This window comes from Callorhinus ursinus, unplaced genomic scaffold (genome assembly GCF_003265705.2).
Source record: "Callorhinus ursinus isolate GAN/ISIS: 27379988/994484 unplaced genomic scaffold, GSC_fseal_2.0 scaffold4, whole genome shotgun sequence".
Classification (NCBI taxonomy): Eukaryota; Metazoa; Chordata; class Mammalia; order Carnivora; family Otariidae; genus Callorhinus; species Callorhinus ursinus.
In genome coordinates this window covers 77,408,349-77,423,404 of record NW_027397066.1, presented here as the reverse complement: position 1 = coordinate 77,423,404, position 15,056 = coordinate 77,408,349, and the positions used below count along the sequence as shown (strand labels likewise).

At 34.9% G+C, this 15,056-nt stretch overlaps 1 protein-coding gene across 12 annotated transcripts in view; it reads right to left on the bottom strand.

Moving 5' to 3' along the window:
• Positions 1–15,056, bottom strand: part of PDLIM5 (PDZ and LIM domain 5) — a 205,647-nt gene that overhangs the window by 15,308 nt on the left and 175,283 nt on the right. For all 12 annotated transcript variants that reach the window (XM_073891974.1, XM_073891979.1, XM_073891983.1 and 9 more), the window contains one exon: positions 8,014–8,188. In XM_073891974.1, the coding sequence (XP_073748075.1) occupies positions 8,014–8,188 (175 nt within the window). The remainder of the gene's footprint in view (positions 1–8,013; positions 8,189–15,056) is intronic.

Genomic DNA, 15,056 nt, shown 5'->3' with positions numbered 1-15,056 from the left:
AAATTACCAGGTAATAAGGCAGAGAGATAATGAGGTGGTGGTGGGGTGAGGGTGACTGTGTAGGGCCTTTAGGCCATTGTAAGGATTCTGACTTCCACCAAAAGTGGAAGCATTATGGGGTTTCCAGCAAGAGTGACATGATCTGATTTATGTTTTATCAAGATTTACTCTAGCTACTGTGTGGAGAACAGACAGGTAAAAGGCAAGGGCAAAAGCAAAAAGGTTAATTAGTAAACAACTTCATTATCCCAGGTAAGAAATGATAGTGGCTTGGATCAGGGTAGTAGCAGTAGTACAAACAGGAAGAAAGGTTCAAATTCTGGGTATACTTAGAAATCAGAGCCAAAAGGATGTGCTGATAGATCACATGAGGTCTGGGCAATTTAGAGAATAGAGCTACCACTAACCAAGAAGAGGGAGACTGGGGAGGAGATGGTATGTTAGGTAGATTCTAATATGGCCCTTAAGATACCTGCCTTCTGATGTACATGGCCTGTATGATCCTCTACTCTAGAGTGTGGGTGGAACCTGTGAAGACGATGGGACATCACTCCTGTAACTAGTTTACTTTAGGATTATGCAGATGTAATGTGAATTCCCCAATAAGCTGACACGGAGTTAATTAAAAGATTGTTGTTTAGAGTATATTAATTGCCACATATTTGTGAATTTCCCAAATCTTCTCTTATATATTTCTAATTTCACTCCATTCTGGTCAGAGAACATACTCTGTATGACTTCAGTCCTTTTACATGTATTGAAACTTGTTTTATGGCTTAACATGTAGTCTATCCTGGAGAATGTTCCATGTGTGCTTGAGAAGAATTTATGCCCTTCTGTTGTTAGCTGGGATATTCTACAGATGTCTGTTGAGTCTAGTACATAGTGTTGTTCAAGGCTTCTTGTTGACTTTCTGTGCAGTTGTTATATCCGTTCTTGAAACTAGGATACCAAAGTTTCCAACTATTATTGTTGAATTATTTATCATTGTTCCCTTCTATTCTGCCTGTTTTTGCTTTGTGTATTTTGGGGCTCTGTTATTAGGTGAATATATATTTATAATTGTTGTACCTTCTTAATGGATTGAACTTTTTATCATTATAAAATGTCCTCTCTTTCAACACCTTTTTTCTTAACAGCTATTTTATCTAATATTAATAGACATAGTCACTCCAGCTCTCTTTTGGTTACAATGTTTACATGGTGTATTTTTCTGTATACTTTTAGTTCAATTTATTTGTGTCTTTAACCTGAAGTGTCTGTTATAGGCAGCATATAGCCAGATCATGATTTTATCTACACTACAATTCTTTCAATTAGAATGTACATTTAATGTACATTTATTTACATTTAATGTAACAGCTGATAAGTTAGGAATTATGAGTGCCATTTCGTTATTTTTTTCTCTATGTCCTACATTTCTGTTGCCTTTCCTACATAAAAGAATGAAAAAAGAATCAAGGTCATCAGCTGACAGTGAAAATGGGAAATAGGTTATTAGAGGCTTAAGGAGAAAAAAGAAGATATAAAGTGGCTTCTGAGACAGTGGAAAAGTAAATATACTAGAGAAATAAAGCAGATTTTTGTCACTATTAAGAACACACCTGAGATTAATAGTCATGAATTTAAAGTGACACTGGTTAGTATGATTGTGGGCTTCCTTCCAGTCACAACCACTTTCACGTGTGGGCACAGAGTAAACCAAGAGCAGATTTTATCTGGCCTAGTGGTTTCAGTTAAAGTGAATACGAAGAAATGAGAGATGGGCAATGGAATTGAGGAGATATAAAGGATACTGACTAATGACTATGGAATTCAGACTAGGTAAGAAGGGAAATGAGGATATGGGGACCCAAGGTACAGTAAAAAGGTATTTGGATCAATTAATTTGAGGTGTTTGGAGGCAGGGAGTGGTCAAAGGATTGCTAGAGTTGAAGTAATAGGGAAAGAATGGAGACATATAGGCAGTGGTTCTTGAAGTAGAGTGAGCTGCTTAGAAATGAGATTATGAAGGAAATGTAGTTAATGGTAAAGACGAGGTCTAGGATACGAATGAAAATTGGTGGCTTTAGTTAACTGGAGGGATCACTAAAGTAGAAGATGTCAGAGAACTGAGAGACCTGGATATTAGAAGGAGCATATGATGAAATCACCAACATGAATTTCCATTATTAATATTATTTTCCTGAGGCAAGATTAATTTTTCAATTTTACAACTGTGACAATTTACAACCCTATAGATACTCATGATTTTCATAAGTACCATGATTCAGGACTCCTTACTATGGATGTAAGGGCAATACATATAACTTTCTTTTATTACTGTGAGAGTATGATGTACCTCTCACAATGCTTAACGTTATTATATTATGGTTATCTGTGCCAGGGCTTTGGCTTTTCTATCAGATGATAAAATACATGAAAACAGGAACTGTCTCTTAATTTTTATATATTATAGTACCAGTATGGCAACTTGCACAGGAGTTTTTCCTTTTTTTATATTCATTTTAAAAATTGAGATATAAATGACATATAACATTGTGTAAGCTTAAGATGTACAATGTGGTGGCTTGATATGTTTATATATTCTAATATAATTACCACCCTAACAGCTAACACTTCATAAGTTTTCAATGGATATTTGTCGTATAAAACTATTGAGTTTATTTTTTAAATTTTATGTTATGTTAATCACCATACATTACATCATTAGTTTTTGATGTAGTGTTCCATGATTCATTGTTTGCATATAACACCCAGTGCTCCATTCAGTACGTGCCCTCTTTAATACCCATCACCAGGCTAACTCATCCCCCAACCTCCTCCCTTCTACAACTTTCAGTTTGTTTCTCAGAGTCCATAGTCTCTCATGGTTCATTTCCCCCTTCATTTTTCCCTTCCTGCTATCTTCTTCTTCTTTTTTTTTAACATATAATGTATTATTTGTTTCAGAGGTACAGGTCTGTGATTCAATAGTCTATTTTATAAGTAGACTTATAAAATAGACTTATAAGAGACTGCCCACCTCTCATTTATAAGTAGACTTTATAAGTAGACTTCAACTATTGAACCTTATTTCTTGCCATTCCTTTCAAATAAAAGTGGTTTGTTGAAGCTAGATAATCCTCACCTCTCCTCTTTGCACCAGCAGGATTCTGGATGTATCCCTATTAGACTTATTACTACATCAATATGGTTGTTGATTTGCTTGTTTGTATTTTTTACTAAAGTATAACTGTATTATTTGGCTAGGGTTGCCTTAATAAAGTACCACAAGTTGGGTGACTTAAACAATAGGAATTTATTTTTTCATAATTTAGAAGGTTAGAAATCACATGGATAATAAATGGTAGAATCTAAATTGGAGCCCAGATCTGTTCACCTAGTGTTAGACAGACAATCAAGGTGTTGGCGGGGTTCCTCTTTTCTAAGGTTTTTTCCCTTGGCTTATAGATGGCCATATTCTCCATGTATCTTCACATGGTCTTCCCCCATATATCTCTGTGTCCAATCTTTTCTTTAAGAATACCACCTGAGATGACTTCGATATCCGAATTTGGTGAGGACACAATCTGGTTAGTATGATTGTGGGTTTCCTTCCAGTCACAACCACTTTCACGTGTGGGCACAGAGTAAACCAAGAGCAGATTTGGTCTGTAACAGTAACTTCCTGAAGGGAAGGGAATATGTCTTTAATTTCTGTCTCACTGGTGCTTAAAGTAGGTGGTACAAAAAATACTTAATGAGTGTTTACTTACAGAATGACTACATTTCTACATTAGATGAGAAACTGGAAAAATGAACCCTGGGTCATCTATGAGTCTAAGAATGCATATATGTGGCACAAAGTCATTTTGGTGGGGAGGTAAGAATTTTTAATTCTTCAATCTATTATTTACTCTCTTCTCCCTCATATACTCAAACATTATGAAGAAAAGTACATTGCTGCACTCAAGTTATGGCAGGTCTGCTTAAGCTGTTTTTCTCCTTATTTAATACAGTAACATATATGACTGTATATGTATTCATAAGCTATGTATTCATATTTATTAATATATCTTGATATACATTTTCTTTATACAAAATTAGAATCATACTTAAAATAAAAAATATATTTCTTTTTTCCTCTTAACATAATACTATAAATATTTTCCTAAGTAGTAGTTAAAACATGAATAAATTTAAAGTTAGATCTGGGCTCAAATTCAGGTTCTACCATTTATCAACTATGTGACTTTGGGCAAATACATAACTTCTCTGTGCCTCAGTTTTCTCATCTACAAAACTGAGGCAATTTCAGTAATTGTCTCACAAGCTTATAAAGAATTAAATGGGAATTCAGGTAAAACTCTTAGCACATTTGACATATGCTAAGAACACATTAAACAATTACTATTATTATCCAAAACCACGATCTTAATGGCACCATGATATTAGCTGAACATCTGTGTTCTTTCCAATTTTTCACTATAGTAAATCTGAAATATTGGTCTATATGTCTTGCTCATAAAACTTGTTCTGTGTCTTTGGTTGTTTCCTTAAATTCAGGGGCTAATGCATTACCAGAAACTTTATTTTCAAGTGAAATTTTAACCAAAAGGGAGAATAAATAAAACCTATTAGTAAAGGAATGCTGAGAGACTGAAATGCACAGTGAAACAAGCAAAAACCTCTGCTGGCCTCTCCTTGGGGTAACTGAGATGGCCCGGTATGAGGAAAGTTTGAGAATCACTGGCAAGAAACAGACCAGTAATGTTAAAAATCTCTCTCACTGGAATAAACCATGGGTTGCCTCAACGTGATTGTTCTGGTGCTATCCTGCAGGCAGATACAGAACAACAGCACTGAGGCTATTTCTTTTAAGCATACCATAGCTAAGAAGAAATTCAAGCACTATAAATCCTGTACTTCTTTCACAAAGATGTTAAGCTAAAAGTGAATAGTTTAGTCAACTCCAGGTAACACAAGCGTTGAATCGATTTTAATGCCACTAGATATAACAGTCAAGAAATAAACTAGAGTTTTCATAAACCCATTCTATCAGGGAGACTAAAATGTGGTTTTGGCTACATTAACCTGATTTTCTGTTTCCCTTTTATACCAGCACCCAGCTGTCAATCAATTCACGAGTGTAAGAGTCAAAGAAATGGTACTTCTATCATAAATGGATTGGAAATGTTCCAGAGCAAACTTAATCAAAGCCTCAGTAGAATTTCTTATCTATCTATAAAGGCCACTAACTAATCAAAGATGTCTATTTAGGCACAACATTCATAACTCTTTTCAAGGTTCAAATAAACCAAAAAATGTTAAGCATTACGTCCAAATAAAATGTTCCTTAAGCTAGTTAAAGAGGTAACTAGTTCAGTACTAACATTCAGTGATTAAGTTTTCTGAGGTTTTCCCAAAACAATGAATATTGCTAAAAAAAAAATTAAAATAAACTTTGCCTTAGTTTGCTTTCACTTAAAAATTTTTGAAAATTTGAGATGCTTAGAATATATATATAATAAAACAATACAAATTATAAACAAATAATATAAATTATACTGTAGAAAATAAGAAATATAAATTATAAAATGATCCTAAACTTCCCAAAGTTCACCAGGTTACAATATTCTGTATTCAAAGTATCAAGTCTGCAACTGCAGCTTGTTTTTGAAACAGGTGTCCAAGTGAATGTCACTTGATCTAACGTGTCCTTGCTTTGGTAAGCAATACTGACACTGAGGCCAAGAACAAGAATTATGCTTTGACGGGATCTCTAAACTGACTACAGTCTATTCAAGCTACTTTAGCATTTGAGTACCAAGCAAATGTGCTATGTTAATTACTGTTATATGATCTTGACATGAACTAATCCCTGTTCCTATTAACTTCCCTAAGTAAATGAAGTTTTAATGCTTAACTGAAAACAGTGATGGGATAATCCAGAGCAATATAAAATTTAACAGATGAGGAACAGTAAGTGATGGCCATTCATCTTATCAACATAATATATATTTATTTCACATGGAATAGAGACCGTGCATGAAAATTACATCCTGGCCTAGCATTATAATTGAAGCCAAGGTAGGTAGGGAGGGGTAGGAATGTAATTCCTATTTAGATCTTTGTCTTTTCTCCATACTAAGTTTTTTACATGCGTTGGTACTGATGATTATAGGATGTCACAGAATTTGATAATCATGAATCAACAAGTGATAGGATTTGACAGTTTGTTAGCTTATCCAGTAATTGCTTACAGCAGCACACAAACAGCAGTGACTCCTGTCTCCATAAAGGGTGCTTTTATCCAGAATATAGCATCCCTAACTACCAGTCTAGGTGACCAAAGTAGCATAACTTATAGAAATAATAAGTTAGAACTTATTTTTATTTTATTAATATTAATCCTAAAAATATAACTAAATACAGTTAGTAATTAAAAACATACTTTTATTTATTGGAACAAAGCAGTACCGTTCTAGAGTCTATTAGTTTACGTATTTCTGTAAGGTAGTAACCCTACAGTCCCACTGTTAGGAAAGTGACTCTAACCAATTGATATTATGGCTTAAACAAGTGGGTCTGGAGTCATGCATGACCTACCTGTTCAGGTAAAATATTCACAAATGCCTTCTGTGTACTGGTTACTGTCTAGACTTGGGAAACCTCCACTGATTTTCTCCTTTTCCCCATAATCATTATTACTACTACCACTGCTACTGGCTAATTCTTATTAAGCAGGTACTCAATATGGAAAACACACTTAAGTGAAAAATAACAGCTTACAAAATATTGTTATTATAATTCCATTTCTGTAAAATAACACCTGTCCTTAACATGTGTTGTGTTTTAAAAGTGTGAACTCAAATATTCTTAGTGGTTATCTTGTAAGGTAGAATTATGTATGAATTTTTATTTTTGCTTTCTGTTTCACTATATTTTTGGAATGTTACAAATGAACGTTTAAAATAAAAAAGCTGTTTTATTTTTAATCATGTACTGTGTGCTGTGTCCTTGACACATTTATTATTTAATAGTGGTCAAGGAAAAGAGTATTTATATTTGGTTTTTAAATAAAGTATTGAGGCTTCTTGGGCTCTGTTTTAAGTATTAACTAGAAACATTATCCTAAGCAATAACTATGTAATAGAGTAGAGGAAATGCAGGTAAGTCGTAACCTTATTCAACTTTAAAGAAGCCACCGTTTCAACTATTTTAAAACAGGATAAATTAAAAACAAGGAGAGAGCCTGAGCAGTCATTTCAACCTACCATTTGTTACTGCCAACAAGGCAACTCACAGAGGCAACAAGGTCCTGCTGGTGGAATCCCTGCAGTCAACATTCTTATCGATACCTCCTAACATTTTAAAAACCACTTATTAAGAAATACTCAGAGGTTTATTAAGTGCCAATATAGAGCACTCACTTAAGATCTCTGGGCCTTTTATCCCTCTTGGAACATAAGAGACAATAAAACAGATTTGGATAAAAAATATTTTAAAAAAGCAGGTTACAACCTAATCTAAAATTGAAAGCATTTATGAATAGACCTGAAGGTAATTATATCTTCCAGTGCTTAGGTATTCGAAAATCCAATCTTCTTTTCTCTAGGGCTCAAAGTTCTTTATTTTATGTCACCAGTTATTTTTCATCTAAATGAAAAGTCCTCACTTTTACAATTTGTAAAAGAATGAAGTTCAGATAAATGATCTTCAGGGTCCCTTTGAGTCTTAAAATTTTATTAGTCTCTGAAAGGCCACACTAATCATTATTTTTTCTTAGTTCTGATAGAGAGAAAATTGGTATTTTTAGTTTTATTTCCACAGAGTCCAGAATTACTTTTCATTATAGTAGATTCTAACAAGTATATATATTCAAATTTATCTACTTCAATAACTATTACGTAGAAGTATAGCAAGAATATTTTCACTAATAAAATTTCAAATCTTTCAGAATATATGTAAAAAAAAAAATCAACACTGGTACTAAGTATTTCAAGAAAATTTCAAAAACGAATAACCAACCTGATGACCTGGTTACAGTGGGCACACATTGGAGTTCTTTTCCCTGCTGGAATGTGCTCAGCTCTTTGTACTAAAGTGTCCTGGTCACCTGGCTGGGGCTGTCCCCTGGCTGAGCTGGCTGGTGCTGCTGCTCCTGACGAAGTTCCACTGTTTGAGATTCTTCCAGTGGAAAGCGCTAGGAGTTAAGACACAGAAGAATTAGCTTGAGAATAAGCCAAATATAAACTTTTTCTAATAATCAAATCATAATTACTTTTTTAAAATAATCTATTGATTCATTTATTCACTCACATTTACGGAGAGGTTATATATCAAACAGTGGACTGTGACTACAGAAATAAACAGAAAAGAAAATCAAGGATTACAGCACAGTGAAAGAGTTATGACAGATGAATGCATTCAAAGAGTTATGAATGCATAGGGTGTTGTAGGAAAAGAAGAGTCACCTCTGCTTCCAAGAGGAGATACAGTTAAGGTGAATACTAACAGCAAGGTAGTTCTAATCATCTAGACATCTCTGTTAACCATCAATAGATTTAACTCCAAATACATCAGAGGTGTATTAAATATCTCAATGTGTTGAAGATAATAAAAATAAAAATGAACTCACTGTATTATCTCTCTTCCTCTATTCTCTAAGTAGACTGTGAAATCAGTTACCCGATCATATAAGGTAGCTACATAAGAACCATCCTAGGACCTTCCCTCCCTCATCTGTGGTTATAATGGGTCCTGCTGATTTTATATCACAAGTACTTCTTGATTTTGCCCACTCATCTCCATTCTCACAATACTGTCCTGGTTTAGGTCCTAAGTGTCTCCCACCTTGCTAGTCGCCAAAATGTCTTATCCTTCTTAAATGCATCCTCCCAACTGCCACCTAGGACTAAAATCTTACCAGATCACAGCTCTGCAGAAACCACTTCAAGGATCTCCCTCTTCTCTGACCACTGAAAGTATTCCATGCTTTTCTAAGCACTGCATCCAGGTCCCTCCAGGGCTCTCTGTCAGGCCCACAGCAGCTCTCATCACTCTCTGCCTCTGTTTTCATGCTGCAGCAATACCAAATGCCTCACATTTTCTTATGACTCTCTCTAGGCACTGGTTGTCTTTACTGTCATTTTCTCCCCTTCTTTCTATGTACTTAGTAACCACCACGTATCATTTAAGATTCAGCCCAGAAGTCAACTGCTCCAAAAATTTTCCCAGAAGTACTTCTCCCCACTGCCCATGCTCCATAATCCAGAGGGAGTGTTTCTCTCCCACGTTCCCATAATTTTCTGTGAATGACTTTATTACTGTTTCTACTTCATATATCTGTGTCTTTTCTCCCCCAACTAAACAGTTAAGCTCCTTGAGGGCAGGAACTATGCCTTATTCTTCACCCTAGCAACTAATACAGTGTCTGGAGTGAACAAATGAATAAATTAATGAACTGGAATTAATACATGAATGAGTGAATGCAAAATCTATGAGGGACTGAAACCAACAGGAGGCCTGCTCCTTAGCAACAGGCAACTACAATGTAGTAGAGAAAAGAAAAAGCATATGTTAAAAAGAGGTTTAAAAGGAACAACTTTTTATATAATAATAACATAAATTAACTACATGTGTGTGTATTGACAGGCTTCATATTATAGGTGTGGTTAGAATTGGAGAAGATTAATTAGGATAACTGAAAGGATAACTCTCCCTTACCAGAATAAAGCCTGTTTGCAATGATGTGCAATTACAGATCCAGGAACCCAGCATTTATTAACACTTAGCACATCTACAGTGCTTGGTCTGGCACTTGAGCTGTGAAATGGCGCTTTACAGACCAGCGAGCTTTACTATTGCCCTTGTTTCAAGTGACTCAGTGGGCTAGGAACATGTTTTCGTTCCCTTATATTCACACTTTATCTTACAGAAATGAGAGAGAAAATCACTCTATACCCTCTCCTCCTTGTCACCTCATTTACTTGCATAGCACAAGTTGCTCCTCTGTGGGTCTTCCATTTATATATCCAAACCCGATTTCCCTAAGAGTAACAGATAGGCATTTTCAATGCCAAATTTTGTTCTTGTCTTTAAATTCAAGATATGCAAAATGGATTTCATCTTTTTGTACACATTCCCAGCTCTTCCTAAGAAGTCCTTCCTGTATGTTTGAATTCTCCCACTTAACTCAGGTACAACCCTCTGTCTCCTATGTGCCTAACAAACCCCGGACCCTAACAATGTTCCACTGTAAATGTTCCCAAGGTCTGTCCCTCTTTTTAATCCAAACCCATGCGCTATCATGTGAGTCCCAGTCTTAAACCCCTCAAGTCTAGACAATCACAAGTCTCCTAACCAGTCTCTCTGCTACCAATCTCTTTTCAACCTATTCTGCTAGACTATTTTTTTTTTCAAATATACTACTTTCATCATGGTTTCTTGTTTATTCAGTCTTGAGAGTCCAGTCCCTCAAGGAGCTCACTCCAATCTTCTTTACAGCCTTGTCTTTTATGCTCGTTCACATCCCAGTCATCATCATATTCTATTATACTTATTTAATATTTAACTTGAGCCATCACTATTTGAAGGCACACTTGTCAAATCCTTATAAGAGCTCTATGATTCAGGCAAGATTAGCATCATTTTTTTTTTAATTCTATCTGAGGCAAAGAATGGTTAAGAAACTGGTCCAAGGCCATGAGACAAATAAAGGGCAATCCAGAATCCAGGCAGTCCGGCTCCAGAGTCCATGCTCTTAGGCACTATGCTATAGTTTACTCACTGTCCCTTGAACATGCCAAGCCAGACCTGCTTCTATGACCATCAGACAGTGAAATGTCTCCTTCTCCAGTGCTACTCATAGTTTTCTCATTCTACAAGGCTCATGCACATTCCATTTCCTGAGCTCCCCCCGACCCTGCTGCCCCATATTCCCTGACAATCCAAGCTAGAAGTGTTTTCTTCTTCCTCTTAACATGTGCAACACCCCAGCCTGTATAATTTATTTATCAGTATCTTATAACATCTTTTCCTTCCTAAGTCAATGATAAACTCTTAAACAAAGAGGAGAAACTATATAATTCTTTCTACCCACTATCAGAAAACTGCCTCACAAATAGAAGGCAAAAAAATTAATATTTAATCAAGCAACTGAAAAACGGGAAGGTTCCAAATCACTTTCATTTTGCCTTTTTAGAGAACAATATTGAGATAGATATTTTTAAAATGTGGATTAGGTTCAGGATTTCAAACAGTGGGAAAGTTACCAATTGAAAAATCTGAAGGTCAGACCTCAAAGAGAGTGAAACCCTTTCATCTACCATATGCCTTTATTTTATCACATTATCTATGCATAAGCCCTAAAGTACTGAGTCACTGAGATATTTTTAGCAATAAAAGAGTGTAGTAGTTCTCCATCGAGTCATTGTAAAATGGGACATAATCCATCTGGTCCATGCTTCGAGGAGAAGGTACATGGGGAACTAACTTATTTAACATGAGAAGCCATTCTTAAACATGAAACATGTGACTGTGTCTTAAACACATATACTAAACCTCTAAGCTCACTGCTATTCCTTGCTTGGAAAGAGAAGCCCTGCTTTCTGTTACTGCCCCATTTTAACTGCTCTGGATAAGACAGAAATTCCCAAACCTCTGTTTTGTTGCTGTGTTGCTAGTACATTGGCCCGCACACAAAGCTACACAAGCCCTATTAATTACCAAGCCCTGAACATTTCCAAGGCATAGTTATTTCCCATATGAATAAAGTGATGTTTCATTTCTTCAGATTGAATTTGTCACCACTTTAGCCTAGGAATGGGCAACTTTTGCACCATCAAGTGCGAAGGCCCTGGCCTCTGCTCACTTGGCTTAATGGGGAGAGGGAGATGTAAGAAGGTGAGGTGTTGCTACAGGGAAGGCACCACAAAATGAGCCCCGTTTCCTTAATAATTCTGTAGAGAATTGCACTACCATGCAGAGAAAAACAATCTTCGATGGGTGGTACAGAGACCGAAGTACTTCACATTTATTGAACCTGTAATAAAAACCACTTTTATGTAGAAAAAATATACATCTCTTTAGAGATAGTAGTTTAAAGATGACAATCTACTTATTTGTAATAAAAACAATTATTTCTTTTAAGTTCTAATAGAGCTATTAAATAGGACCATTAAATTAGCCCCATTTCATAATCTATGAATCTAAGTCACAAAAAATGTAAGTGACTTACGCAAAATGAATAATGAATGAGTCAGTAGTGTCACAATGAGAATATTAGGAAGAAGTTAGTTCATGACTCAAGTTTTCCTTTTTAACTTAATCTTGAGCAGCTTCCATTAAATCTGGAGTCTTTTGTGGCTAATCTCTACCCCATGGGGACCATGTTGGAAAATTAATTTTTATTCTTTTGTATAAAATACAGCACCACAAAACGCATATAGAAACTCCCTAAACCAATAATGTTGGTGAGAATATCTTATTAACTTTGAAATGGTTATTTGTGAGTCATCTAAAGGTTTAGAATGACATATATTCATATCCATTTCATATTTTTGTTTTTCAGGATTATGACAGTCAAACTGAATATTACAAAGACTATTATTAAATAAACATAAATTAGTATAAAAACCTAGCAGCATATTAGAATACTTTCTCAGTATATAATATGGAAAGTTATCAAATTAATCAAGCCACGATATGCTGAGTTGCTACTTTTTCAAATAATTGTCATAGTGATATATTGGAGAATCCTAAGAAACAATACAATTTTTAAAAAGCAAACAGATCCCTGATTTACTAAACATGAAATTTAACTTGAAAGTCATCCCTTTTGGACTACAAACTATAAATTGGAAAAAGACTTTTAAAAAGTTGAACCATATGCATTAATTTAGGTAGGACACCTACCTCCTGTTGTTAGGAAAATCTTTGTGAAATATCATTTGGAAAGATAAAGTGAAAATTCTTCACGCTAGGAAGATCTTAACTGCATTATTTCCCAAGCAGGTAATTCAGGTTTGCACTATTCAGCAAATTAGTTCACACAAGTTTTAGGCAATTTTATATATATAAATTATAATAATATATGTAATATATGTAATAGTATATATTATTATACAGTAATTATGTACTATATAATATTATAAAGTAGTATAAGGAATTCAAAATTATCTAATTATTTACTGTATGCTTCAAAAATACCTCAGCTCACTAAAGGGCACTTGTTTATATAAATAGTTTTTGGAGAGAAAACAGAGATTAAGACCAATAGGACCCCTGGTAGCACAATGTGTGAATTCTCTGAAATCAGATGTTTTCTAACTGTATTAAGAATAAAGTGGGTTATTTGATATTTTTGCTTTCTATCCCTGCTCAGAAAAGGCTGTTAACTCTAACCCAATACATTAAAAAAAAATAGTAGTGAAGATTATAATGTATACATTGAACACCTCGCCAGACTGTACTTGAATAGGCATGAAATTCATCAGTTAATTCTTTGGGTTCAAGTCAAATTATTCAACTACCAATAAAATACTCTTATTACTGATATGTAATAGGTGAAAAAATCACTACATTAGGTCAAATCTTACTTGGAAACTTAACATATATCAATTGGGGCTGGGTGGGGGTGATGATATCCCAAAAGACAAACTAAAGTAACAATAGATGTAGTTAGCTAGTTATCTTCTAAGGTAGGGTAGGATATAGTGCTTTTGAATTGCTGAACAAATCATTCAGTAAAAGAGCAAGTTTAGTGTTAGAAGATGAACTACTCACAACAATATGAGAAATACGTAACCTGATGATTTCTTATCACCTCCAGAGTACAACCAGCCTTGGTCCAAGCCAACATCTCTTGCTTGACTTACTGCGGTGACTGCCTAGAGATTTTGCTTCTACCCTTGCCAACAATATAGAGGCCAGAAAAACCTAAGTCAGACCTATGCTCAAAACCCACCAACAGCTCCCTTGTAACCAACGGTCCTATAGAATCTGATTCCTGCTACCTCTCTGACCTGATCTGCCACTCTCCCTTTGCCCATTATATGCAAGGCACACTAGGTTCCTTACTGCTTCTCTAAATGGCCAGTATGCTTCTGATTCAGCGCCTTTGTACTTTCTCTTCCCTCCTCCTGGTAATATTTCCCCTGTTTGCATGGCTTGCTCCCTCATTTCCTTCAGGTTCTCTGCTCAATTTAAAAATAACCAATTTTATTAATGTGTTTTTTCTCACCATCTTATATGAAATAGCAACCCCCTACCACAAAACTATACTCCTTAACTGGTTTATCTTTCTCCACAGTACTCATGCCCATCTAACAAATTTTATATTCTTTTTATTGTTTTTTTTTTTTTATTCTCTATCTCCCCCCACCTTGAGGCCAGGGACACTGTCTATTTTGTTCATTGAAATATCTCCAGCACCTAGAACACTCCCTGGCATATTGCTTAATAAATTTTTATTTAGAGAATGAATAACTCCAGTACCAAAATCATCATCCTCCCATTAAAAGGAACAAGACTCCTTAAAGAAACTGCTAATTCTAGGATTGGGACAGAAAATAAACAGGGGAAGTCTAGAATATCTTGTCATATTAGAAAAGGAAGAAAGCTATCAAAGACTACTAGAGTTGTATCAAATGGACTTCAAAGAAGCAGATGAGACTGAGCATTAATAAGGATAATAACCATGGACTAAAATACCTCAAATATGTTTAACCCCACGAGCTCACAATGATTCTGAAATTTAAAAACAAACAAAAAAACCCCACAAAAAACCATTAGCATTAATCATCTGTAAAGGATGCTAAGGAAACAATTATTTTAAAAACCAGTAAAATTTAATAAAGAAAAAGAATCAAGCTTTAACAATTTATCAGTTTATAACTGATATGTTTCATTTATATGCCATTCACTCCCCTGCCATTTCTGACCTATTTTGAAGTTCAGAAGCAAATTCAAGATCTATTACTTAATCCTTAATATTTCAATATCATCTCTAAAAGAACACTTTTTACAAACCTAACCATAATTCCATTATCACAACTAAAATAAAACAAAAT